The sequence below is a fragment of the Aphelocoma coerulescens genome, chromosome 30 (assembly GCF_041296385.1).
Source record: "Aphelocoma coerulescens isolate FSJ_1873_10779 chromosome 30, UR_Acoe_1.0, whole genome shotgun sequence".
NCBI lineage: Eukaryota > Metazoa > Chordata > Aves > Passeriformes > Corvidae > Aphelocoma > Aphelocoma coerulescens.
This window is the reverse complement of record NC_091043.1, coordinates 1,274,747-1,300,794: the sequence shown is the minus strand read 5'-3', so window position 1 is coordinate 1,300,794 and position 26,048 is coordinate 1,274,747. Positions and strand designations below refer to the sequence as shown.

The window sequence follows — 26,048 nt, the reverse complement described above, 5'->3', positions numbered from 1 at the left end:
ATCCCTGGGTGCTGGCCATGGCTGTCACTGATGTCCTCATCCCCCGTGTCCCCAGGTGGTGGCCATCACACCTGTCCCCATCCCCACCGTCCCCAGGTGGTGGCCATGGCCATCACAGTTGTCCCCAGTGTTCCTGGATAGTGGCAGTGGCCAGCCTGGTTGTCCCCATCCCTGCCATCCCTGGGTGGTGGCAGTGGCTGTCATGGCTGTCCCTGTCCCCACCATCCCTGGGTGGTGGCCATCATGGCTGTCCCTGTCTCCGCCATCCCTGGGTGGTGGCCATCATGGCTGTCCCTGTCCCCACCATCCCTGGATGGTGGCCATCATGGCTGTCCCTGTCTCCGCCATCCCTGGGTGGTGGCCATCATGGCTGTCCCTGTCCCCACCATCCCTGGATGGTGGCCATCATGGCTGTCCCTGTCTCCACCATCCCTGGGTGGTGGCCATCATGGCTGTCCCTGTCCCCATCATCCCTGTGTGGTGGCGGTGGCCATCACAGATGTCCCCACCATCCCTGGGTGGTGGCAGTGGCTGTTGGAACTGTCCTGTCACCCCTGGGTGGTGGCAGTGGCTGTCACAGCTGTCCCCTGTGGGCGCAGGTTTGGGACACGGTGGAGAGAAGTGACATCGGCTGCACCCCGGGCAGTGGCAGGGACAACGTCGGGGTCTTCTCGGACGCTGGCCTCAGCCTGGCCACCAGCGTCAAGGTCTCCACTCCCCAGCGGTCAGGTAGGACTGGCTGGCACAGCTGTGGTGGCATCTTGGGAACAGGGGGTGGTGGCACTTCGGGGTTGGAGGAGGTGACATTTTGGGGATGGAGGAGGTGACACCTTGAGGATGGGAGAGGTGACATCTCGGGGATGGAGGAAGTGTCACTTAGGGGATGGAGGAGGTGACATCTCAGGGATGGAGGAGGTGACACCTCAAGGATGGGAGAGGTGGCAGCTCAGGGATGGAGGAGGTGACATCGCAGGGATGGAGTAGGTGACACCTCGAGGACAGGAGAGGTGGCAGCTCAGGGATGGAGGAAGTGACATCTCAGGGATGTTGCACCTCAGGAGTGGGGGAGGTGACATTTGGGCATGGAGGAGGTGGCACTCAGGGAAGGAGGAGGTGACACTTCAAGGATGTGACGTCTCAGGGATGTGGCACCTTGGGGATGGGGAAGGTGACATCTTGGGGACAGGGGAGGTGACACTTCAGGGAGAGGGGAGGTGGCACTTACGGGATGGGACAGGTGACGCCTCAAGGATGTGACATTTCAAGGACAGGAAAATGTGACACCTCAGGGATGGGGGAGGTGACACCTCAAGGAGGTGACACCTCAGGGATGTGACACCTCGGGGAGGGGGGAGGTGACACCTCAGGGATGGGGGAAGTGACCTTGAACTTTGGGATGTGACACCTGCGTCGCTGTGTCCCCTCTGTCCCCAGAGCTCCAGTGTCCCCAGCCTGCCAAACGCAAGCGCCGCTCGCTGGCACTCGCCGAGTACAAGGGCACCAAGGGTAGGTGGCACTGGGGTGTCCCTTGTCCCCAGGAACACTGCGGGTGTCCCATGTCCCACTGCGGTGTCCTGTGTCCCTTGTCCCTGAGGGTGCCAAGGTGTCCCTTGTCCCTGGTGCCACCACAGCATCCCCTGGGTCCCAAAGGCCACCGGAGTGTCCCACGTCCCTGAGGAACAACAGTGTCCCATGTCCAGTCCATACCAATGTCCCGTATCCCAAAGGCCACTGGAGTGTCCCATGTCCCTGAGGGCCACCAGAGTTTCCCACATCCCCGAGGGCCACCAGAGTGTCCCATGTCCCAGTCAGTACTAATGTCCCATGTCCCAAAGGCCACCAGAGTTTCCCACATCCCCGAGGGCCACCAGAGTGTCCCATGTCCCAGTCAATACCAATGTCCCATGTCCCAAAGGCCACCGGAGTGTCCCACGTCCCTGAGGAACAACAGTGTCCCATGTCCAGTCCATACCAATGTCCCGTATCCCAAAGGCCACCAGAGTTTCCCACATCCCCGAGGGCCACCAGAGTGTCCCATGTCCCAGTCAATACCAATGTCCCATGTCCCTGAGGGCCACCAGAGTGTCCCATGTCCCAGTCAATGCCAATATCCCAGAGGCCACCAAGTTTCCCATGTCCCTGAGGGCCACCAGAGTGTCCCATATCCCAAAAACCACCAGTGTCCCATGTCACTGAGGGCCACCAGAGCATCCCATATCCCAAAGACCACCAAAGTATCCCATGCCCCAAAGACCACCAGAATGTCCCCCATCCCCAAGAGCCACCAGAGCGTCCCTTGTCCCAAACACCACCAGAGTGTCCCATATCCCAGAGAGCCACCAGCATGTCCCACACCCCCGAGGTCCCCATGCCGGTGCCACCGGGGCCGGTCCCAGCCCTGTCCCGGTGTGTCCGGCAGCGGCTGAGTACTCGGACAAGCTGGAGCGGAAGTGCTGCGAGGACGGGATGAGGGACAACCCGATGGGACACAGCTGTGAGCAGAGGACCGAGTACATCCAGGAGGGCGAGTCCTGCGTCCGCGCCTTCCTCGACTGCTGCAGATACATCAAGGCCAAGCGGGACCAGCAGAAGCAGTCGCCCAGCACCGGGCTGGCCAGAAGCAAGTTTTGGGCCATGGGGGGTGGGAGAAGGTTGGGGGAGGTTGGGGCAACCTCAGGTGGAACTTGGGAGGGTCTTGGGTGGGGTTTGGGTGTTTCTTGGTGAAGGTCAGGTGAAGCTTGGGTGTTCCTTGGACTTTCCTTGGACTTGGACTTTGCTTGGGGGAAGGTCAGGTGAAGCTCAGGCGTTCCTTGGGTGTTCCTCAGGTGGAGCTTGGGTGAGGTTAGGAGGGTCTTGGGCGGGTTTTGGGGGTTCCTTGGTGAAGGTCAGGTGAACCTTGGGCATTCTTTGGGTGTTCCTTGGACTTTCCTTGGGTGTTCCTTGGGTGAAGGTCAGGTGAACCTCAAGAATTCTGTGGGTGGTTTTTGGGTGATGGTCAGGTGAACCTCAGGAATTCCTTGTGTGTTCCTCAGATGGAGCTTGGGTGAGGTTAGGAGGGTCTCGGGTGGGTTTTGGGTGTTCCTTGGTGAAGGTCAGGTGAAGTTGAGGCGTTTTCCTTGGGCAAAGCTTGGGTGAAGGTCAGATGTTCCTTGGGTGTTCCTTGGTCTTTCCTTGGGCGTTCCTCGGTCATTCCTTGGGTGTTCCCTTGGTCTTCTTTGGGTGAAGTTCAGGCATTCCCTGGGTGCTCTTTGGGTGAAGGTCAGGTGACCTTTGGGGGTTCCTTGTGCTGTCCTTGGACAACCCTTGGATGAACATTGGGCAACGCTTGGGTGGCGGTTGGGTGGCCTTGCTTGGGCAAGACCAGGGGTGGTGATGGGATGGCACTGGGGTGGCGCTGGGGTGATACCGGCTCCGCTCAGGGGTCGGAGGCCCGAGGCCACGCTCGAGAAGGCCGATGTCACCACCCTCAGGCCAGGAGGACGACAGTCCGTTCTTGTCGGACAGCGACATCGTCTCGCGGAGCCTCTTCCCCGAGAGTTGGCTGTGGCAGGTGGAGCAGCTGACGGAGCCACCCAACGAGCTGGGGTGAGCCTGGACCCCCGGACCACTGGTCCCACAACCCTCCCACCCCACAGCCCAGCCTGGGCATGGTCACCCCCTCCCTGGCCAGCTCGGACATCTCTGGAGACCAGTTATGGTCACCCCAAATCCGGACAAAAGTCACTGCTGATCCCCTGGAGCTGCCTCAGGACCCCTTGGTCCACTCAGGGGTCATCTCCAAGCTTCTGGTCCTTCTTGGGGGTCTGGGACATCTGTGGGGACAAGGGAAGTCTAACTGTGGGTTTGGGACATCCTTGGGTTCCAAGGACGTCCCACAGTGGGTCTGGAACATCTCTGGGGACAAGGGAAGTCCCATGGTGACACCCCCTGAGCCTGGCCTGGGGTGGGCCGTGACCCCCTTGGTCACTCCTGTCCTCTCCAGGGTCTCGGCCAAGACGCTGCCCGTGTACCTGAAGGATTCCATCACCACCTGGGAGGTCCTGGCCGTCAGCCTCTCCCCTTCCAAGGGTATGGGGTCATGGAGGATGAGGGAGTTTCTGGGGTCAAAGAAATCCCCCAAACCTTGGCGGAGGTCCCTGAGACCTGAAGGGTCCCCTAAAACCTGGAGGGGTTTGTTGGGATTTGAGGTATCTCCAAAATCTGAGGTGGGGATGCCCCAAAGTTTGGTGGCCGTCCTTGGGATTGGAGGCATCTCCTTGGGTCTTGAGGGATCCTCTAAACATTGGGTGGACCCCATAGGACTTGAGGGGTCCCCTAAATCTTGGGGGGATTCCATGCAACTTAAGGGATCCCCTAAATGTTGGGAGAATTCCTTGGGATTCAAGCGATCTCCTAAACCTTGGGAAGACTCAATGGGACTTGAGGAATCCCCTAAATCTTGGGAAGACTCCTTGGGACTGAAGGGATCTTCTAAGCTTTGGGAGGACCCTATAGGACTTGAGGGATCTCCTAAACTTTGGGAAGACTTGATGGGACTTGGGGGATCCTCTAAATCTTGGGAGAACTCCATGGGACTTGGGAGGACTCAGTGGGACTTGAGGGATCCCCTAAAGCTTGAGAGAATTCCTTGGGATTTAAGGAATCCCCTAAACCTTGGAAGGACTCAATGGGACTTGAGGAATCTTCTAAACCTTGGGAGAACTCCTTGCGACTTGAGGAATCCCCTAAATCTTGGGAGGACCCCATAGGATTTGAGGGATCTCCCAAACCTTGGAAGGACTCAATGGGACTTGAGGGATCCCCTAAACTTTAGGAAGACTCTCTGGGGCTTGAGGAACCTTCTAAACCTTGGGAGGACTCCATGGGACTTGAGGCATCTCCTAAACCTTAAGAGCATCCCACAGTTCTTGATGGATCCCCTAAACCTTGTGAGGACTCCCTGGGCTTCCACGGACCTCTGAAGGCCTCTGGGCTGCCCTGGGGACACGAGGTGTCCCCCAACCCCAAACCCACATGTCCCCAACCCCAGGGCTGTGCGTGGCCGACCCCTACGAGATCACGGTGATGAAGGACTTCTTCATCGACCTCCGCCTGCCCTACTCGGTGGTGAGGAACGAGCAGGTGGAGATCCGCGCCATCCTCTACAACTACTGGCTGCACGACATCACGGTCAGTTGGGGACATTTTCTGGGGACGCCGTGACCCTCCCCGGACCACAGGTGTGACCCCCCCACTGTCCCCGTCCAGGTGCGCGTGGAGCTGATCTACAACCCCGACCTGTGCAGCCCCTCCACGGCCAAGCAGCGCTACCAGCAGGTGCTGCGCATGAAGGCCGAGTCCTCGCGCACCGTGTCCTTCGTCATCGTCCCCCTCAAGCTCGGCCTGCTGGACATCGAGGTCAAGGCGGCCGTCCGCAACCAGTACATGGGCGATGGGGTCAAGAAGAAGCTCAGAGTCGTGGTGAGTGATGGTGGTGTCCCTGAGGTGTCCCCGGCACGGTGATGTCCCTGTGTCCTTCTTCAGTGTGGTGGGGAATGGTGCCACCTCTGGTCACCAGTGGTGTCCCCAAGGTGTAGGGCCAGTCCTGCTTCATATCTTCATCGATTTAGTGTTTTTATTTAATGTCTTTATTGATGACTTTATTATGAGTTAATATCTTTATTTAATATCTTTATTGATGATCTGGATGGGGGATTGAGTCCACCATCAGCGAATCTGCAGATGACACCGAGCTGGGAGCGAGTGTGGATCTGCTGGAGGGCAGGAGGGCTCTGCACAGGGACCAGGACAGGCTGGGGACAAGGGACAAACCCAACCATGGGAGGTTCAACAAGTCCGAGTGCCGGGTCCTGCACTTTGGCCACAACAACCCCTGCAGGGCCACAAGCTGGGGACAGAGTGGCTGGACAGCGGCCGGGCAGAGAGGGACCTGGGGGCACTGATGGACATCAGGCTGGACATGAGCCCAGATGGCCAAGAAGGCCAATGGCACCTGGCCTGGATCAGGAATGGAGTGGCCAGCAGGACCAGGGCAGGGATTGTCCCCCGGTACTCTGCACTGGTTGGGCCACACCTCGAGTGCTGTGTCCAGTTCTGGGCCCCCAATTTAGGATGGACATTGAGGGGCTGGAGAGTGTCCAGAGAAAGGCAACAAGGCTGGTGAGGGGCTTGGAGCACAAGTGCTCCAAGGTTGTTCATCCTGGAGAAGAGGAGGCTCGGGGGTGACCCCATCACTGTCCACCACTCCCTGGCAGGAGGGGGCAGCCAGGTGGGGGTCAATCTCTTGTCCTGGGTGACCAGTGACAGGACAAGAGGACACAGCCTTAAGCTATGCCAGGAGAGGTTTAGGCTGGACATTAGGAAGAGGTTCTTCACAGAAAGGGTGGTTGGACATTGGCAGGGGCTGCCCAGGGAGATGGTGGAGTCCCCATCCCCGGAGGTGTTCAAGACTGGACATGGCACTCGGTGCCATGGTCAGGGTGACAAGGTGGTGATGGGTCACAGGTTGGACTCGATGATCTCAAAGGTCTTTTCCAACCTGGTTGATTCTGTAATTCTGGTTCATCCTGGGATGAAGGATTGTCCCCTCAGGATGGCCAAGTGTGGCCTCCTGGGGCTGTCCCAGTGTGTCCACCTGAGCTGGGGGTGCTGGTTTATACTGGGAGGCCTTTCCCGGCCGGTCCAGAGGGGTTGGGAAGGGGAGGACCCCAAACCCAGCCCCACCTTCAGCACCGGACTCTGCCCTGGGCAGCCCGAGGGGATGCGGCTGGAGAAGACAGTGCAGATCGTCGAGCTGGACCCACAGAAGAAGGGAGTCAGTGAGTGACCGCGGCTGAGCTCGGCCCCATGGGGGGACTTGCCTGGGTCGGGGTCTGGGGGCACCTCAGGGACAAGGGAGGTCCCACTGTGAGGCTGGAACATCTCAGGGGATGGAGAAGGTACCCCCAAGAGCAGGTCTGGGACATCTTGAGGAACCAGGAAGTCCAACTGTAGGTCTGGGACATCTTAGGGGATGGAGGATGTACCCCCAAGGGCAAATTTGGGACATCTTGGAGGACAAGGGACACCCCACTGGGTCTGGGACATCTTGAGGGACCAGGGAAGGCCCACTGTGGGTTTGGGGCATCTTTGGGGCCAAGAGCCATCCCATCACCACAGAGCTGGGGCATTTCAAGGGAGAAGGGACATCCTGGTGTGACCCTGGAAGGTCTGGAGGGACAAGGGACACCCTGATGTGGGGCAGGGCTGGGTCACCTCAGGGTTGAGCACTGGGGGGGACACGGGGAGGATTTGGGGTCACCCACGTCCACCCCGTCCCACAGACGGGGTGCAGGAGGAGCGAGTGAAGGCCGCGGATCTCTCGGACATCGTCCCCAACACGGAGTCGGAGACCAAAGTCAGCATCCAAGGTGAGCGCCGGGGAGGGGACACCGGTGGGGACAACCGGGGGAGGGGACAGGCGGGAGGGACATCCTCGGGTGTGACACGTCCCCTTGTGGCCCAGGCAACCCCGTGTCCATCATCGTGGAGAAGGCCATCGACGGGGCCAAGCTGAAGCACCTGATCGTGACCCCGTCGGGCTGCGGGGAGCAGAACATGATCGCCCTGACGCCCACGGTCATCGCTGTCCACTACCTGGACAACACCATGCAGTGGGAGAACTTCGGCATCGACCGCCGGGCCGGGGCCATCGAGCTGATCAGGAAAGGTGGGAGCAGCCCTAAAAGGGTGGGAATGTCCTCAAAAGGGTGGGAATGTCCCTCAGTGGCCGCTCTCGGGTCACAAAATGTCCCTATCTTCTGAGGTGGTGCAGGAGGTCGCCCCTCTGGAAACCTGGGTTGGGTGCCACCAGTTTGGGGTTTCTGGAGTTACTGGTTTGCACTGGGATGGGCTCCTGAGTGGGTTGGTGGCCCAAGGCTTCCTCAGCTTGGGTGGGTGCTCCTTGTGTTGACCAACAGTTAGAGGGCGTTGGTGGCCTGATGGCACCTCCAGGTGTTCCTTCTCTTGGCCAATGGTTGGAGGGTGTTGGTGGCCTGAGGCCACCCCTGGACACCCCTCAGGTTGACCAATAGTTGGAGGACATTGGTGGCCTGTGGCCACCCCTGGACACTCCTTGTATTCACCAACGGTTGGAGGACATTGGTGGCCTGAGGCCACCCCTGGACACCCCTCAGGTTGACCAACAGTTGGAGGACACTGGTGGTCTGAGGCCATCCCTGGACACTCCTTGTATTCACCAATGGGTTGGAGGACATTGGTGGCCTGAGGCCACCCCGGCCACCTTTCACATTGACCAAGAGTTGGAGGACATTGGTGGACTGAGGCCACTGCCGGCCACCGCCAGCCACCCCTCACATTGACCAATGACTGGAGGACCTTGGTGGCCTGAAGCCACCCCCGGCCACCCCTTGCATTGACCAACGTCCATCTCCTCGCAGGTTACACCCAACAGTTGGCCTTCCGCAAGCCCGACAGCTCCTACGCCGCCTTCATCCAGCGCCCCTCCAGCACCTGGTGAGGTCCTGCTGCCACCGCCACCACCTGGCTCGGGTGACAGGCCCGGACGCGATGCTCAGGTTTCCCCATCCCCAGGTTGACCGCCTACGTGGTCAAGGTGTTCGCCATGGCCCGCAAGCTGACGGACATCGAGCACAGCGAGATCTGCGGCCCCGTCAAGTGGCTCATCCTCAACAAGCAGAAGCCGGATGGAGTCTTCCAGGAGGACGCTCCTGTCATCCATAAGGAGATGTTGGTAGGGGGGCGCCTCAACCCTGTCACTGCTGGTGGCTGAAGGTTGGGAGGACCTCAGGTGGAGGTCAGGTGAAGAGTGGGAGGGTCTTGGGTGGGCTTTAGGTGTTCCTGGGGTGAAGATCAGGTGAACCTCAGGAATTTCTTGGGTGTTCCTTGGGTGAAGTTTGGGTGGGTTTTGGGTATTCCTCGGCTGAAGGTCAGGTGAACTTCGGGTGAAGTTGAGGTGTTTTCCTTGGGTGAAGCTTGGGTGAAGGTCAGATGGTCCTTGGGTGTTCCTTGGACTTTCCTGGGGTGAAGGTCAGGTGAAGCTCAGGAATTCCTTGGGTGTTCTCTGGGTGAAGTTCGGTTGGGTTTTGGGTGTTCCTTGGTGGAAGGTCAGGTGAACCTCAGGAATTCCTCGGGTGTTCCTTGGGGGTTCTTTGGGTATCCCTTGGGTGTTCCTTGCGTGAAGGTCAGGTGAAGGTCAGGTGAAGGTCAGACATTCCTTGGGTGTCCCTTAGGGATTCTTTGGGTGTCCCTTGGGTGTCCCTTGGCCTGGTCAAGGACAGATTTTTGGAATGGGTTCCTGGGGCATGGCCGAGCATTGGGTGGGGCAGAACTCACTGGGAAAACCCTGATCCCGAGGATTTTTCCCTCTTTTTTATCCCCCAGGGAGGCTACGTAGGCGCCGAGCCTGAGGTGTCCCTCACCGCCTTCATCCTCATCGCCCTGGAGGAGGCACGGGACACCTGCAAGGACCACGTCAACGTGAGTGACCCCACGTGGGGGCAGGGACATTCCTGAGGTGCCAGGCCCTCATGGAAGCCACCTGAGATCCCAAATTTTCCGTCCTTTATTCCCAGAGCTTGGACGAGAGCATCAACAAAGCCGCCAACTTCCTGGCCCGGCGCTATGAGCAGCTGGCCCGGCCCTACACGGTGGCCCTGGCATCCTACGCGCTGGCCCTGGCCGGGAAGCTCAAGAGCGAGAAGGTCCTCATGAGGTTCTCCAAAGGTGATGCCTCAGTTGGGGCTGAAATTGGAGTGAAAGGAGGTGGTTTTGGGTCCTTATGAGATTTTGGGTCCTCATGAGGTTCTCCAAAGGTGACACCTCAAGAGGGGGTGGAAACTGGGGTCAGGGGAGGTGGTTTTGGGTTCTCATGAGGTTCTCCAGAATTGAAGTCTCACCTGGGGGTGGAAACTGTGGTCAGGGGAGGTGGGTTTGGGTCCTCCTGACATTCTCAAAGGTGACACCTTCACCTTGGGATCCAAAGGGTTGAAACTGGGGTCAGAAGAGGTGGTTTTGGGTTCTCATGAGGTTCTCCAGAAGTGGTTTTGGATCCCCCAGAGGAGACGCCTCACCCGGGGTTGTAATTTGGGCTCGGGGTGAGGTGGCTGTGGGGTCCCTGGTGTCTGAGGGTGTCCCCGGTGTCGCTGCAGGCGGGGCCAGCTGGGAGGAGCGCAATGCCCGCACCTACAACATCGAGGGCACGTCCTACGCACTGCTGGCCCTGGTGCACATGAAGAAGTCGGAGCTGGCAGGGCCGGTGGTCCGGTGGCTCGCTCAGCAGAACTACTACGGAGGCGGCTACGGTTCCACCCAGGTGGGACATGGGACACCCCCAGCCACCCACGGGGACATCTCAGGGGCACCTGGTGGCCCTGGGGATGACAGGGATGGGGGTTGTGGTTTTGGGGACATCTCCGGGCATGGGGGTCACCTCAGGGGTGACCCTGGTGTTCCAAGGGCTGGCCCAGTACCATGCGGACACACAGCCAATGTCGCCAAGCCCTGGTGACACCGCTGACCCTCAGGCCACCAGGCCACCCAGGAGCCCTTGTGGGCACTCCAACTGGTGTCCCCAAGCCCTGGTGACCCCAGTGATTCCAGTGTCCACTCAGACGCCCTTGTGGGCTCTCCACCCATTGTCCCCAAGCCCTGGTGACCCTGCTGTCCCTTCAGGCCACCATCCTGGTGTTCCAAGCTCTGGCCCAGTACTAGGTGGACACACAGCTGGTGTCCCCAAGCCCTGGTGACCCCAGTGATTCCGGTGTCCACTCAGAAGCCCTTGTGGGCTCTCCACCCATTGTCCCCAAGCCCTGGTGACCCTGCTGTCCCTTCAGGCCACCATCCTGGTGTTCCAAGCGTTGGCCCAGTACCAGGTGGCCGCAGAGGCCCAGCAGCAGCTGGAGCTGGATGTGTCGGTGCTGCTGCCGCGCCGCGCCAGCCCCGTCAAGTACCGCATCGAGAACCGCAACGCACTGGTGGCACGCTCCACCGAGGTACCTGTCCCTGTCCCTGGCACTGGCACCTGGCACCTGCCATGTGTCACCTTCATGTCCCAGGATAATCCTGTCCCCTCATCGTGGCCTTGGTTGTTCGTGTCCCTTCTGTGTTCTGTCACCTCTGTGTCTTCTCAAGGCTTGGGATGTCCCAGGTTGAGCTTGTCCCCTGTGGCCTTGTCACCCTGTCACTGTCACCTCTGGGTCTCCTTATGTCCCAGGACACTCCTGTCCCCTCACCACGGCCTTGGTTGTTCTTGTCCCTTCCATGTTCCTTCGATGTCCGTTCCACGTTTTCTCTCCTCCGTGTCTTCTCAAGGCTTGGGATGTCCCAGGGTGACCTTGTCCCCTGCGGCCTTGTCACCCTGGCACCCTGGCACCTTTTCCCTGTCCCTTCTGGGTCTCCTCATGTCCTGGGACAATCCTGTCCCTTCACCATGGCCTTGGTTGTTCTTGTCCCTTCTGTGTTCTGTCACCTCTGTGTCTTCTCAAGGCTTGGGATGTCCCAGGATGACCTTGGCACCCGGCACCCTTGTCCCTGTCACCTGTCACCCTGTCACTTTTATGTCCCAGGATAATCCTGTATCTTCACCATGGCCTTGGTTGTCCTTGTCCCTTCCATGTCCTGTCCCCGCTGTGTCCTTGCAAGGCTTGGGATGTCCCAGGATGACCTTGTGCCATGTCACCCTGTCACCATGTCACCCTGTCACTCTGTCTCTGTCACCTCTGGGCCTCTTTGAGTCCCAGCACCATCCTGCCCCCTCACCATGGCCTTGGTTGTCCTTGTCCCTTCCATGTCCTGTCCCCTCTGTGTCCTTGCAAGGCTTGGGATGTCCCAGGATGACCTTGTCCCCTCCCTGGGATGTCCCTGTCACCTCCATGTCCCAGGCTGAGCTTGTCCCCTCCCTTGCTGTGACCTGCAATATCCCTGTCACCTCCTTGTCCTCCTGATCTTCATGTCCCCTCTGTGTCCTTCAACATCCCTGTCCCCTCTATCTCTGCAACGCTGTCACCCCCTCCATGTCCTGCCTGTCCCTGTCCCTTCTATGTCCCCTCCATGTCCCCACACACCCCTTCCTGTCCCTCCTGGGGACATCCCTGTCCCCTCAGACCAAGCTGAACGAGGAATTCACGGTGAAGGCCGAGGGCGTGGGCAAGGGGACAATGACAGTGGTGACCGTGTACCACGCCAAGGTCCCCGAGAAGGACAACAAATGTGACAACTTCGACCTGAGTGTGAACGTGGAGGAGGTGAACATGGGTGAGTCCCCAACTGTCCCCTCCCTGTCCTCGCTGTGTGCCCCTGAGCCCCTCCCCGCCTCCCCTCTGTGCGCCCCGTCTCCTCTTCAATGTCCCCTTGTTGTCCCCACCCAGGCAAGGAAGAGGAGGATGTCATCAGGTCCGTCAAGATCACCATCTGCACCAGGTGGGGACACTGGGGACGGCGGGGATGGCAGGGGCAGGGAGGGGACAGGGAGGGGAGTGGGAGGGAGGGACACTGGGGACAGGGAGAGGAATGGGGACATTGGGGACAGGGACATCAGGGGAAGGATGAGGACACTGGGGACAGGGAGGGGAATGGGGACATTGGGGACAGGGACATCAGGGTTAGGATGGGGACACTGGGGACAGGGAGGGAAATGGGGACACTGGGGACAGGAAGGGGAATGGGGACATTGGGGACAGTGATGTGAGGGAGAAGGATGGGGACATTGGGGACAAGGAGAGGAATGGGGACACGGGGATGTCAGGGAAAGGATGGGGACAACGGGGACACACAGGGCTCAGCCCCCACCTGGTCCCATGGGGACCCTTGGGAATGGGAACACTGGGGACACTGGGGTGGTTGGGGACAGGCGGGAGTGGCCTCAGCCCTGTCCCCACAGGTACCTGGACACCGTGGATGCCACTATGTCCATCCTGGACGTGTCCATGCTCACGGGCTTCTCACCGGATGTCCAGGACCTGAGGAGGGTCAGTGTGGGGACATGGGGACACCCAGGGGGACCTGGGGGAGACAGGGGACCCCACGTTTTTGTGCCGTTGTGTGTCACCATGTCCCCGCACTGCCACATGTCCCCACATCCCTGTTGTCCCTGGGTGTCCCCACAGGTCCGGTGTCACCGTGTCCCCGTGTGTCCCCATGTCCTGATGCCATTCTGTGTCCCCACATGTCCCCACATGTCCCCACATGTCCTGCGTTCCTCATGTCACCCTGTCTCCACATGTCCCCGTGGTGTCACGGTGTGTCCCCACGTGTCCCTGCATGTCCCCCATGCTTGGTGTCATGGTGTCCCCCGGTGTCCCTATGTGTCCCTGCGTGTCCCCTGTTCCCGGTGTCACAGCGTCCCCAGTGTCCCCGCATGTCCCTGCATGTCCCTCATGTCACAGTGTCCCTGTGTCCCCACATGTCCCCGCGTGTCTCCGCGTGTTCCCCGTGCCCAGTGTGACGCTGTCCCCCGTGTCCCCAGCTGTCCGAGGGGGTGGACAGGTACATCTCCAAGTTCGAGCTGGATCAGGGAACGGAGCGGAGCAACGTCATCATTTACCTGGACAAGGTGGGGACACGGAGGGGACACTGGGGTAGGAACTGGGAGGTGGGGAAAGGGATGGGGACAGGGACAGGACAGGGATGGGGACAGGGACAAGATGGGACAGGGATAGGACAGGACATGGACTGGATGGGGACAAGATGGGAGAGGAATGGGGACATGATGGGACAGGGATGGGACAGGGACCAAGATGGGACAGGGACCAGGAGGGAGTTGGGGACATGGGCAGGGACAGAAGGGGACAAGGATGGTGATGAAGGTGGGGACACAGAGGACATTGGGGACAGGAGGGACATGGGGACAGGGACAAGATGGGACAGGGATGTGAGAGGACAGGGATGGTGACAGGGACAGGATGGGACAGGGACCAGGAGGGAGTTGGGGACATGGGCAGGGACAGGAGGGGGGCAAGGATGGGATGGGGACAGACAGTGTTGGGGACAGAAGTGGGTGACACAGAAACAGTCTCAAGGTGGTGACGAGGACAGAGACAGCTCCAGGTGATGGGTGGGGACAGCACGGGGACATGGCTGGGGACAGGACCAGAGGGTTGGGGAGGTGCTTCACTGTCTGAGGGCCACCCCCACGTCCCCGTGTCCCCGCACTGTCCCCAGGTGTCTCACAAGGCCCAGGAGTGCTTCGCCTTCAAGGCCCACCAGAGGTTCCAGGTGGGGCTGATCCAGCCCGCGGCTGTCAGCGTCTACAGCTACTACAGCATCGGTGTGTCAGCCGGGTCACCTGGGTCACCCTTGTCACCTGGATCACCCTGGGGTCCCCTGGGTCATCCTCGGGTCCCCTCCACCCCCACACCCTCTGAAGTCCCCTCCATGTCCCCTCCTGTGCTTTCGTCCCACTGATCTCCTCGCTCTGTGTCCCCTCTCATCCCCCGCTAAGCGTCCCCACCCCAATGTCACCACCCTGTCCCCACACCTCCTGCTGGGCCCCGGTTGATGTCCCCTGCTGTCCCCCCATGTCCCCTGATGTCCCAGATGTCCCCGTGTCCCCACAGATGATCGCTGCACCCGGTTCTACCACCCGGACAAGGAGGGAGGGAAACTGAACAAGATCTGCCAGGGGGACGTTTGTCGCTGTGCCGAAGGTGACGCTGGGGACACAGGGACACGGGGGGTGGGATGGGATGACAGCACTGGCAGGGTGGGACACTCCATGGCCATGAGGGGCCATGTCATGGCCATGATGGAACACCTTGATGTGGTGGGACACTTGATGGCCATGATGGAAACGTGTCCCCACCACGATGGTGACATGTCCCTGCCATGGTGGGACACGTCACGGTCATGATGGGGACATGTCACGGCCAGGATGAGACAAGTCACAGCCATGGTGGGACACAATGGCAAGATGTCACATGTCATGACCGTGATGGGGACATGTCCCTGCCGTGGTGGGACACGTCATGGTCATGATGGGGACATGTCCCTGCCACAATGGGACACGTCATGCCCGTGGTGGGGACACGTCATTGATGAGATGTCACGTGTCATGACTGCGATGGGGACACATCCCTGCCGGACCTGACCTTGTCATGGCTGGGTCCCCATGATGTCCCCATGATGTCCCCGTGTCCCCACAGAGAGCTGCTTCAAGCGGCAGGAGCAGCACGAGGCCATCACCGTCAACCAACGCATCCAGCTCGCCTGCGAGCCTGGAGTGGACTTTGGTGGGACATGGGGACAGTGGGGACAGCAGGGACAATGGGGGCGATGGCAGTGCTGGGGGATACTGGGGACATTGGGGACATTGGGGGATTGGGGATATTGGGGACATTGGGGTCACGGGGAACATCAGGGACAGCGGGGGCATTGGGGACAATGGGGACATTGGGGGTTGGGGACATTGGAGACTGGAAACATTGGGAACAATGGGGGATTGGGGACACGAGGACAATGGGGACACTGGGGACATTGGGGACATCAAGGACATTTGGGATATTGAGGACATTGGGGGTTGGGGACATTGGAGACTGGAAACATTGGGGACAATGGGGGATTGGGGACACAAGGACAACAGGGACACTGGGGATACTGGGGACATCAAGGTCATTTGGGATATTGGGGACACTGGGGGTTGGGGACATTGGAGACTGGAAACATTGGGGACATCGGGGGCATTGGGGACAATGGAGACATCAAGGACACTGGGGACATTTGGGACAATGGGGGATTGGGGACACTGGGGACAGTGGGGACATTGGGGACATCAAGGACATTGGGAACATTGGGAATGCTGGGGAACATTGCAGGGATTGAGGGCACTGGGGACATTGGGGACATTGGGTCATGGTGGGTGGAGCTGGGGACAGAAAGGCTGTGGGTGGGGACATCGGGGACATCAAAGGGGCAAGGAGGGACGCAAGGGGGCCACCCCAGCGGGGATGACAGCGCTGTCCCCGTGTCCCCTGGCAGTGTACAAGGTGAAGCTGGTGGACCGCGAGGAGACCCCGTCCCACGACAATTACGTCATGAAGGTCCTGTCGGTCATCAAGATGGGTACGGCCACCGCGAGCAGGGGGCAAGGCCACCTCGGGGAGGGGGGGGACAAGGCCACCAAAGAGGGTGAAAAAGCCACCCCGGGGTCACCTCAGGAGGGACAAGGAAACCATGGGGGGAACAAGGCCACCATGGGGGAGGAAAAGGCCACTCTAGGAGGGGCACAAGGCCACCTTGGGGGACAAGGAAACTGTGGGGGGGACAAAGGAACTGTTGGGGGACAAGGCCACCCTGAGAGGGACAAGGACATCGTGGGGGGACAAGGTCACCTCAAGAGGGGGACATGGCCACTTCAGGGAGACACGGCCACCCTTGGAGGGACACAGTCACTCTGGGGGGGAAAAGGCCACCAAGGGGGGGACAAGGCCACCACAGGGCAGGTGTGACAAGGTCACCAAGGGGGAGAAACGGCCACCTGCGGGGGGACGAGGCCACCCCGTGGAGGGACACGGTGAGGGTCATCTGGGGCTGGGGACACGCAGGTGGGAGTTGAAGTCACTCAAGGGTTTTGGGGACACCCGGGTGGGTTAGAGACACACAAGGGGGCTGACGTCACCAAGGTGGGGTTGGTGTCACCCAAGGGAGTTTGGGGTTACCCTGGTGGGGGTTGGGGACACCCAAATGAGTTGATGTCACCCAGGTGGGGTCGGTGCCACCCAGGTGCATTGGGGACCCCCGAAGCTGCTGGCAAGGCCAGAGGGACCTGGTCCCACCCACAGCTGGTGCCAGCAGGGGGTGGGGCCACCACAGCTGCCCGGTTTGGGGGGGTGGAGGTGACACGGTGACACGGTGACACGGTGACACGGTGACCAGGCACGGACGAGGACCCCGCCGGCAGCAGCAGGACATTCGTGAGCCACCAGCAGTGCAGGGACAGCCTGAACCTGCGCAAGGGACAGGACTACCTGGTCTGGGGACAGGCCAGCGACCTCTGGGTCACCGGCAGACAGTAGGGACACTGGGGGGACACTGGGGGGACACGGGAGGGACATGGAAGGGACACGGGAGGCCATGGGGGGACACAGGGACACGTGTGGGGGATGTGGAAGGGGCCTGTGGGGACAGGGAGGGACACTGGGACAGGGGCAGAGGGGACAGGGGGACACTGGGGTGGGGAGAGGGGACGGGGAGACAAAGGGACAGGGGAGAGGGGACGGGGGGATGTGGGAACATGGGGATGTGAGGGACATGGGGATGGGGAGGGCACAGGGACAGGAGAGAGGGGATGGAGGGACACGGGGACAAGGCGGGGGATATGGGGACAGGGGAGAGGGGGACACAGGGACAGGGGAGACATGGAGACAGGGAGGGACGGGGGACAGGGGGACACAGGGAGCAGAGGGAGAAGGTGAGGACAGCAAGAGGACACAGGGGACACTGCCCCCATTGTCCCCATTGTCCCCATAGATCCCCATTGTCCCCATTGTCCCCATAGATCCCCATTGTCCCCATTGTCCCCACTGTCCCCTACATCCCCATTGCTCCCCACTGTCCCCATTGTCCCCACTGTCCCCTATATCCCTGTTGTCCCCACTGCCCCCATTGTCCCCATTGCCCCCATTGTCCCCACTGTCCCCATTGTCCCCATTGTCCCCGTTGCCCCCCATTGCCCCCATTGTTCCCACTGTCCCCACTGTCCCCGTTGTCCCCACTGTCCCCCAATATCCCCATTGCCCCACTGCCCCCATTGTCCCCACTGTCCCCGTTGCCCCCCATTGCCCCCATTGTTCCCACTGTCCCCACTGTCCCCGTTGTCCCCACTGTCCCCTATATCCCCATTGTCCCCACTGCCCCCATTGTCCCCATATATCCTCATTGCCCCCATTGCCCCCATTGCCCTCAATTGTCCCCGTTGTCCCCATTGTCCCCTATATCCCCATTGTCCCCGTTGTTCCCACCATCCCCCATGTCTCTTTATCCCCACTGTCCCCTATATCCCCACTGTCCCCTATATCCCCACTGTCCCCATTGTCCCCACTGTCCCCGTTGTCCCCACTGTCCCCATTGTCCCCATTGTCCCCGTTGTTCCCACCATCCCCCATGTCTCTATATCCCCACGGTCCCCATTGTCCCCATTGCCCCCCATTGTCCCCACTGCCTCCCTTGCCCCTGCTGTCCCCTGTTGTCCCCATAGTCCCCAACATTCCCCTATATCCCCCACTGTCCCCACTGCCCCTCTTGCCCTCGCTGTCCCCCGTGTCCCCATCGCTGTCCCCCGTGTCCTCATCACTGTCCCCTGTGTCCCCATCACTGTCCCCTGTGTCCCCAGCTTCTCGTACCTGATCGGGAAGGACACGTGGCTCGAGGAGTGGCCCTCGGAGGAGTCGTGCCAGGACCCCGCCCTGCAGGGACGCTGCCAGGACTTTGTCGAGTTCTCCGAGGCCATGACCCTCTTCGGGTGTCCCAGCTGAGTCCCCACCCCGCCCCCGGGTTGTCACCAACCCTCGGGTGTCACCAACCCTCGGGTGTCGCCAACCCTTTTGGTCACCTTTTGTCCCCTCCTCCCTCCCCTTTATTTTTTTGTTAAAAAAGTCATTTCTGAGCACCTGGCTCAGGGTGTCTGTGGAGGGGGATATGTGGGAGGTGGCGGGGACCCCAGAGGACAGAAGAAGGTGGTGGGGACATCAACTGGGTCATGGGGACACCAGCGGGGACAGTGGGTGGTGGGGACACCACAGAGGACATGGAGACACCAGAGGGGTCATGGGGACATGATAAGGGACATGGGGACACCAGAAGGGGCAAGAGGGTGGTGGGGACCCCATAGGGTTGATGGAGTCATGGGGACACCAGAGGGGTGGCAGGGACACCACGGAGGGACATGGGGACACCATGGGGGACAGGGGGACACCACTGGGGCCATGGGGACACCAAAGGGGACATGGGGCCACCAGAGGGGGCGAGAGGGTGGTGGGGACTCCATAGAGGACACGGGGGACACAATAAGGGACATGGGGACACCGGAGGGGACAAGAGGGTGATGGTGACTCCATAGGGGTTGATGGAGTCATCGGGACATCGTAGGGAACATGGGGACAGCAGAAGGGCCACAGGGACACCATGAAGGGACATGGGGACACCATAGGGGGTGTGGGGACACCATAGGGGACATAGAGGGTTTATAAGGGACAAGGGGGTGGTGGGGGGGCTCCCTAGGGGTTGGTTGGGTCATGGGGACACCAGAGGGGACATGGGAGACCATGGGGGACACTAGGATGTGTGTCACCACCAGGACTCTGTAGGGGCTGGTGTGGTCATGGGGACACTGTAGGGGACAGGGGGACTTTGTAGGGGACAAGAGGGTTCTGGGGGCTCCACCAGGGTTTTGGGGTCATGGAGACACTGTAGGGGGACAGGGGGACTCAAGGGGACACCGTAAGAGACATCAGGATCCAGGGGGTCTGGACATGGTGACCCAGGGTGGACAAGGAGGGGTCCAGGTGTCTGGACATGGTGACCCAGGTGGTCCAGGAGGGGTCCAGCTGGCTGGACATGGTGACCCAGGGTGGTCAAGGAGGGGTCCAGGTGTCTGGACATGGTGACCCAGGTGGTCCAGGAGGGGTCCAGCTGGCTGGACATGGTGACCCAGGGTGGTCAAGGAGGGGTCCAGGGGGTCTGGACATGGCGACCCAGGTGGTCCAGGAGGGGTCCAGCTGGCTGGACATGGCGACCCAGGGTGGACAAGGAGGGGTACAGCTGGCTGGACATGGTGACCCAGGTGGTCCAGGAGGGGCCCAGGAGGTCTGGACATGGTGACCCAGGGTGGTCAAGGAGGGATCCAGGGGGTCCAGGAGGGGTCCAGGTGTCCCGGTTCTTTCAGGGGTCTTTCAAGGAGGGACCTGGATTTTGGTCAAAGAGGGGACCCAGATGTCCAGGTTCAGGGGGGACCACGTGTCCTGGTCCAGGAGGACCCAGATGTCCAAGTGCTACCAGGAGTCCAGGAGGTGACCCAGGTGTCCAGGACCTGTTGGGGGTCTCAGGGGGGACCCAGGTGTTGGGGTTCTACCAAGGGTTTGGAGTTGACCCAGGTCCAGCAGGGATCAAGGTGTCTGAGTCCTACCAAGTGTCCAGGAAGGGACACACGTGTCCAGGGCCAGGTGGACCCAGGTGTCCAGGTCCTACCAGGGGTCCAGGGGAGACTCAGGTGCTGAGATCCAGGAGGTGACCCAGGTGTCCAGGGCCAGGTGGAACCAGGTGTCCAGGACCTGTCAGGGGTCTCAGGGTGGACCCAGGTGTCCAGATCCAGGGAGGACCAAGTGGCCAGGTCCTACCAGGGGTCCTGGAGGGGACCCAGGACCTGTTTGGGATCTCAGGAGGTGACCCAGGTGTCCGGGTCCTACCAGGGGTCCTGGAGGTGACCCAGGACCTGTTTGGGGTCTCAGGGGGTGACCCAGGTGTCCGGGTCCTACCAGGGGTCTCGGGGGGGGACTCAGGTGCTGAGATCCAGGAGGTGACCCAGGCGTCCATGTCCTACCAAGGGTCCAGGTGGGCCCCAGATGTCCAGGTCCTACCAGGGCTCCAGGAGCTCACCCAGGACCTGCCAGGGGTCTCCGTGGGGACCCAGGTGTCCATGACCTACTGGGGGGGTGGGGGGGGCTCTCAGGGAGGACTCTCCCCACCCCCCCCGTCCCAGCAGTGTCCCCTGGTGTCCCCCCCACCCGTGTCGTGACCCCCCCTCTGGTGTCCCTGCCAATGTCGCAAGCCCCGAGGTGGCCCCTCGCCAGCGCCTTCCCCGAAATGAGGAAGGACCGGGCATCTGGGCAGCCCCTCCCCCACCCCTCGGGGGGGTCGGGGGGGAGGGGGTCGGGGGGCTCCCAACCCCTCCCCAGGGACACCCAAGGCTGCGGGACCCCCCCAGCGGGTGCCACCCCCCCCCCCGGCACAGGGGGTCTTGGGGGTCCCAGGGGTGTCACCCCCACCCCCACCCCCACCCAAGGGGCCGCAGGTGGCCGCAGCCCCTCCCCCCACCCATGGGTGGGCCCAGGGCTCGGGTTACCCATTAACCAGCGGGGCCACCATAAAGGGACCCCCTGGCCACTGTCCCTGTTCCCTCTCCCCCCACCCTGCAGCCATGGGAGCCCCGGCGCTGCCCCTCCTCCTCCTCCTCCTCGGCCTCCTGGTGCTGCTCGGGACCCCCGCCCACGCCCAGCTGTGAGCGATTTGGGACCACCCCCACCCATGGGACCCCCTCTTTTAACCCCCCCGGGATCTCCCCTGGGGTTCCCCCATCAAATCCTCTTTGTTGGGACCATCCCAACCTCAGGATTTCCCCCCCAAAATCCCCCCAACCCCGCATGGGACCCCCACCCCCACCCCAGCCCGGATCCCCCATATCCAGGAGCCCCCCAAAAACCCCCCAGGGACCCCCAGCCCCAAATGGGACCTCCCTGTCCAGGCCCCCCCTGGGTGGGTTCTGGGGTGTAATGGGGGATTTGGGATATAATGTGGGATTTGGGGTGTAATGAAGGATACTGGGGTGTAATGGGGGATACTGGGGTGTAATGGGGGATACTGGGGGGGCAGTGAGGGATACTGGGGTGTAATGGGGGATTTGAGGTTGTTTCAGGCCCATGGGGCAGGCTGGGGGGGTTCATGGGGTCCGACAAGATGCCCAGGGCATTGCGGGGACAGATTTTGGGGTTTCTGGATCCTGTGAGGTCCCCAAGGTGCTGTGGGGACAGATTTTGGGGTCCCCAGGGCTTTGTAAGGTCCCCAGGGTGCTGTGGGGACAGATTTTGGGGTCTTCAGGGCAATGTGAAGTCCCCAGGGTGCTGTGGGGACAGATTTTGGGGTTTCTGGGAGCTGTGACACCCCAGGGCTTTGTGAGGTTCCCAGGGTGCTGTGGGGACAGATTTTGGGGTTTCTGGGTGCTGTGAGGTCCCCAGGGTGTTGTGGGGACAGATTTTGGGGTTTCTGGGTGCTGTGAGGTCCCCAAGGTGATATAGGGACAGATTTTGGAGTTTCTGGGTCCTGTGACGCCCCAGGGCTCTGTGAGGTCCCTGAGGCACTGTGGGGACAGATTTTGGGGTCCCCAGGACTTTGTGAGGTCCCCAGGGTGCTGTGGGGACAGATTTTGGGGTCCCCAGGGCTTTGTGAGGTCCCCAGGGTGCTGTGGGGAGAGATTTTGGGGTTTCTGGGTGCTGTGACACCCCCAGAGCCCCACGACAGCCCCGCGGTGTCCCCAGGGTGACAATGGTGACCCCAGCCGTGCTGCGGCTGGAGACGGACGAGCACGTGGTGCTGGAGGCCCCCGGACTGACCGCGGCCACCGAGGCCTCGCTCATGGTCCAGGACTTCCCTCAGAAGCGCCAGGTCCTGTTCCAGGTCCGGGTGCCCCTGAGCCCGGCCGAGGGCATGATGGCCACTGCCACCATCAAGGTACGGTGTCCCCACCCCGCATGGTGGTCACTGCCACCACCCCGTGGTCACTGCCCCGGGTCATTGTCCCAGCGGTCACTGCCCAGGAGGGGAAACTGAGGCTGAACCCTGAACCTGGGGTGGAGAATGTCCGGGGGGTGGGGGACACGGGGGGCCGGTCACTTCTGGGGTCCTTGGGGCCGGTCACTCCTGGGGTCCATAGGGGTGGTCACTCCTGGGGGCCATGGGGATGGTCACACCATGTCAATGGGGGCGGTCACTCCTGCGGTCCTTGGGGGTGGTCACTCCTGGGCTCCACGGGGATGGTCACACAACGTCAAGGGGGGTGGTCGCCCCTGGGGTTCTTGGGGATGGTCACTCCTGGGGGCCTTGGGGATGGTCATTCCTGGGGTCCATAGGGGTGGTCACTCCTGGGGTCCCTGGGGATGGTCACCCCTGGGGTCACACCATGTCAAGGGGGGTGGTCACTCCTGGGGTCCCTGGGGATGGTCACCCCTGGGGTCACACCATGTCAAGGGGGATGGTCACTCCTGGGGTCCATGGGGATGGTCACCCCTGGGGTCACACCATGTCAAGGGGGATGGTCACTTCTGGGGTCCATAGGGGTGGTCACTCCTGGGGTCCATGGGGACGATCACATCATGTCAAGGGGGATGGTCACCCCTGGCGTCCTTGGGGACGGTCACTCCTGGGGTCTTTGGGGGTGGTCACACCATTTTGAGGGTGGTGACCACCCCCTGGGTCCGTGGGGGCCGTCACACCATGTCAAGAGGGATGGTCACTCCTGGGGTCCTTGGGGATGGTGACCCTGGAGTCCTTGGGGACTGTCCCCAGCGTCCTCAACCCTGGGCACAGCTGTCACCTGGTGTCCCCTGTCCCTGTGGTGCTGCTGCCACCCAGTGTCTCCTGTCCCTGTGGCACAGATGTCACCTGGTGTCCCCTGTCCTGTCCCTGTGGCATGGGTGTCACCCAATGTCCCCTGTCCTTGTGGTGTGGGTGTCACCCGGTGTCCCCTGTCCCCACGGGTGTCACCAACGTCCCCTGTCCTCACAGGTGTCCCCAGTGTCCCCTGTCCCCGCAGGTGTCCCCAACATCCCCTGTCCCCAGTGTCCCCAGTCCCTGTGGATGTCCCCAACATCCCCTGTCCCCCCAGGTGTCCCCAACATCCCCTGTCCCTGCAGGTGTCCCCAGTGTCCCCAGTGTCCCCTGCCCCCGCAGGTGTCCCCAGTGTCCCCTGTCCCCGTGGATGTCCCCAACGTCCCCTGTCCCCACAGGTGTCCCCAGTCCCTGTGGATGTCCCCAGTGTCCCCTGTCCCCGTGGGTGTCCCCAGTGTCCCCAGTCCCGGTGGATGTCCCCAACGTCCCCTGTCCCCGCAGGTGTCGGCCAAGGCGCTGCCGCAGGCACAGGGGAAGCAGTTTGTGACGGTGACAGCGCGGGTGGGCACGGTGACCCTGGAGAAGGTGCTGCTGGTGTCCCTGCAGAGCGGCCACATCTTCGTGCAGACCGACAAACCCATCTACACCCCCGGCGCCACCGGTGAGACACAGGGGACACCTGAGGACACCTCGGGGGGATGGGGACACTGTGGGGGGCTGGGGACATCTCCCTGTCACATCTCAGAGGGGGCTGGGGACACCTCAGGGGGCTGGGGACATCTCCCTGTCACACCTCAGAGGGGGCTGGGGACACTTCAGGGGGTGAGGACACTGCAGGGGGTTGGGGACACCTTGGAGTGCCGGTGTCACCTTGCAGTGCAAGACCCCAGCACCCATTTGGGGACCTCCCCATGATGTCCCCAGGGGGACCCACTGTCCCCATCCTGTCGCCACCCACCTTGTCCCCCGTGTCCCCTCCCATTGCCGAGTGTCCCCTCACTGTCCCCTCTCACCTTGTCCCCCCTGTCCCCACCTCGTCCTTGTCCCCTCTCACCTTGTCCCCTGTGTCCCCTCCCAGTGCCCCATGTCCACTCCCAGTGCTGGATATCCCCATCCTTGTGGTCACCTTGTCCCCCATGTCCCCTCCCTGTCCCCTGTGTCCCCTCATGGTCCCCATTCACCTTGTCCCCTGTGTCTCGTCCCAATGCTGGGTGTCCCCACCTTGTCCTTGTCCCCTCTCACCTTGTCCCCTATGTCCCCTCCCAGTGCCCCATGTCCCCACCCTGTCCTTGTCTCTTGTGTCCCCTCCCAGTGCCCCATGTCCCCACCCTGTCCTCATCCCCTCTCACCTTGTCCCTTTTGTCCCCTCCCAGTCCTCTGCCGCCTCTTCACTGTGGACCACCTCATGCAGCCGGTGGCCAAGACGGTCATCGTGGAGGTCAAGGTGGGTGCCCTTGGGTGACACAGGGGTGACGCAAGGGGGGTAACACGGTGCCACCTGCGCCATCGTCCCCACCCTCCGCGTGTCCCCTCAGACGCCCGACAACGTCATCATCAAACAAGTCCCGGTGTCTTCCCCGATGAAAACCGGGATCATGTCCCTCAACCACAATCTGCCTGAGGTTGTCAGGTGGGTGTCACCTCCCTCCGCGGTGGTCCGGGGACACCCCTGGTGCTGTCCCCTCACTGTCTCCTCACTGTCCCCTCTTCCAGCCTGGGCATGTGGACGATTTCGGCCAAATTCGAGGATTCTCCGGATCAGGTTTTCAGCACCCAATTCGAGGTCAAGGAATACGGTGGGTGCAGGGTGGGGGCAGGGGGGACCCTGGGGACTGTCCCCAAGGGGCGCCGGTGTCACCGATGTCGTCCCTGCAGTGCTGCCGAGCTTTGAGGTGTCCCTGGAGCCCGAGGAGAAGTTCCTGTACATCGACCGCCAGCAGGATTTCCGGGTGTCCATCCTGGCCAGGTGACCCCAAGACCGTCCCCTCTGGGGTCACACCCATGTGGAGATGGGGTGGGGGGACAGGGGACAGCTCTGCTCTGCTGCTGTCCACGGGGACAGGCTGGAGGGTGAGGGGGACACAGGGTGACGTGGTGGAGGTGGTAGGACATGATGGGATGGTGTGGGACACGGGACAGGGATGGCAGGATGGGGACATGGGACAATGGGGTGACAGCTCAGTGTGGGGGCGAGGTTGGCAGTGGGGACGCAGGAGTGCGGTGACGTTGGTGGTGGCAGTGGCAGGGATGGGATGACAGGGATTGGTAGGATGGGGACATGGGACAATGGGATGACAGCGTGGTGTGGGGACAGGGGTGGCAGTATAGGGAGGTGCTGGGGACATGGTGGCATGGTCACACGGTGCTGTCCCCAGGTACCTGTATGGGAAGCGCGTGGAGGGGACGGCCTTTGTCCTCTTCGGGGTCATGGTGGACGACGAGAGGAAGAGCATCCCCCAGTCCCTGCGGCGCGTGGCGGTGAGCCTGGCACTGTCCCCCGCCCTGTCCCCAACCCTGCCACTGTCCCTGTCCTGGTGAGCCTGCCATTGTCCCTGTCCCCAACCTTGTCCCCATCAGTGTCCTTTTCCCTGTCCCTGTCCCCATCCCTGTCACAGGCTGAGCTCTCCTGTCCCCATCCTCTGTCCCCATTTCCATGGGCCCTGTCCCGTCCCCTGTCCCTTCCTGAGCTCTGCCATCGCCTGTCCCCACCCTTGTCCCCA

At 61.5% G+C, this 26,048-nt stretch overlaps 2 protein-coding genes across 4 annotated transcripts in view; both read left to right on the top strand.

Annotated features, from left to right (window-relative positions):
* The window catches only part of LOC138100157 (A.superbus venom factor 1-like), a 29,094-nt gene extending 10,478 nt beyond the window's left edge, over positions 1–18,616 (top strand). The window contains exons 15-40 of the mRNA XM_068997891.1: positions 600–729; positions 1,435–1,506; positions 2,420–2,620; positions 3,471–3,585; positions 3,983–4,068; positions 5,030–5,169; positions 5,248–5,460; positions 6,752–6,818; positions 7,323–7,409; positions 7,505–7,708; positions 8,439–8,514; positions 8,593–8,752; positions 9,403–9,498; positions 9,594–9,744; positions 10,170–10,333; positions 10,854–11,012; positions 12,123–12,273; positions 12,387–12,438; positions 12,899–12,986; positions 13,484–13,570; positions 14,179–14,284; positions 14,574–14,663; positions 15,159–15,245; positions 15,991–16,074; positions 16,888–17,023; positions 18,344–18,616. Of these exons, the coding sequence (XP_068853992.1) occupies positions 600–729; positions 1,435–1,506; positions 2,420–2,620; positions 3,471–3,585; positions 3,983–4,068; positions 5,030–5,169; positions 5,248–5,460; positions 6,752–6,818; positions 7,323–7,409; positions 7,505–7,708; positions 8,439–8,514; positions 8,593–8,752; positions 9,403–9,498; positions 9,594–9,744; positions 10,170–10,333; positions 10,854–11,012; positions 12,123–12,273; positions 12,387–12,438; positions 12,899–12,986; positions 13,484–13,570; positions 14,179–14,284; positions 14,574–14,663; positions 15,159–15,245; positions 15,991–16,074; positions 16,888–17,023; positions 18,344–18,485 (3,144 nt within the window). The 3' untranslated portion in view covers positions 18,486–18,616. The remainder of the gene's footprint in view (positions 1–599; positions 730–1,434; positions 1,507–2,419; positions 2,621–3,470; positions 3,586–3,982; positions 4,069–5,029; positions 5,170–5,247; positions 5,461–6,751; positions 6,819–7,322; positions 7,410–7,504; positions 7,709–8,438; positions 8,515–8,592; positions 8,753–9,402; positions 9,499–9,593; positions 9,745–10,169; positions 10,334–10,853; positions 11,013–12,122; positions 12,274–12,386; positions 12,439–12,898; positions 12,987–13,483; positions 13,571–14,178; positions 14,285–14,573; positions 14,664–15,158; positions 15,246–15,990; positions 16,075–16,887; positions 17,024–18,343) is intronic.
* A 2,519-nt stretch (positions 18,617–21,135) lies between these two features.
* The window catches only part of LOC138100260 (A.superbus venom factor 1-like), a 29,999-nt gene continuing 25,086 nt past the window's right edge, over positions 21,136–26,048 (top strand). For all 3 annotated transcript variants that reach the window (XM_068998052.1, XM_068998050.1, XM_068998051.1), the window contains exons 1-8: positions 21,136–21,225; positions 22,260–22,452; positions 23,830–23,989; positions 24,702–24,772; positions 24,864–24,958; positions 25,042–25,124; positions 25,204–25,294; positions 25,704–25,806. In XM_068998052.1, coding sequence (XP_068854153.1) covers positions 21,146–21,225; positions 22,260–22,452; positions 23,830–23,989; positions 24,702–24,772; positions 24,864–24,958; positions 25,042–25,124; positions 25,204–25,294; positions 25,704–25,806 — 876 coding nt within the window. In that variant the 5' untranslated portion in view covers positions 21,136–21,145. The remainder of the gene's footprint in view (positions 21,226–22,259; positions 22,453–23,829; positions 23,990–24,701; positions 24,773–24,863; positions 24,959–25,041; positions 25,125–25,203; positions 25,295–25,703; positions 25,807–26,048) is intronic.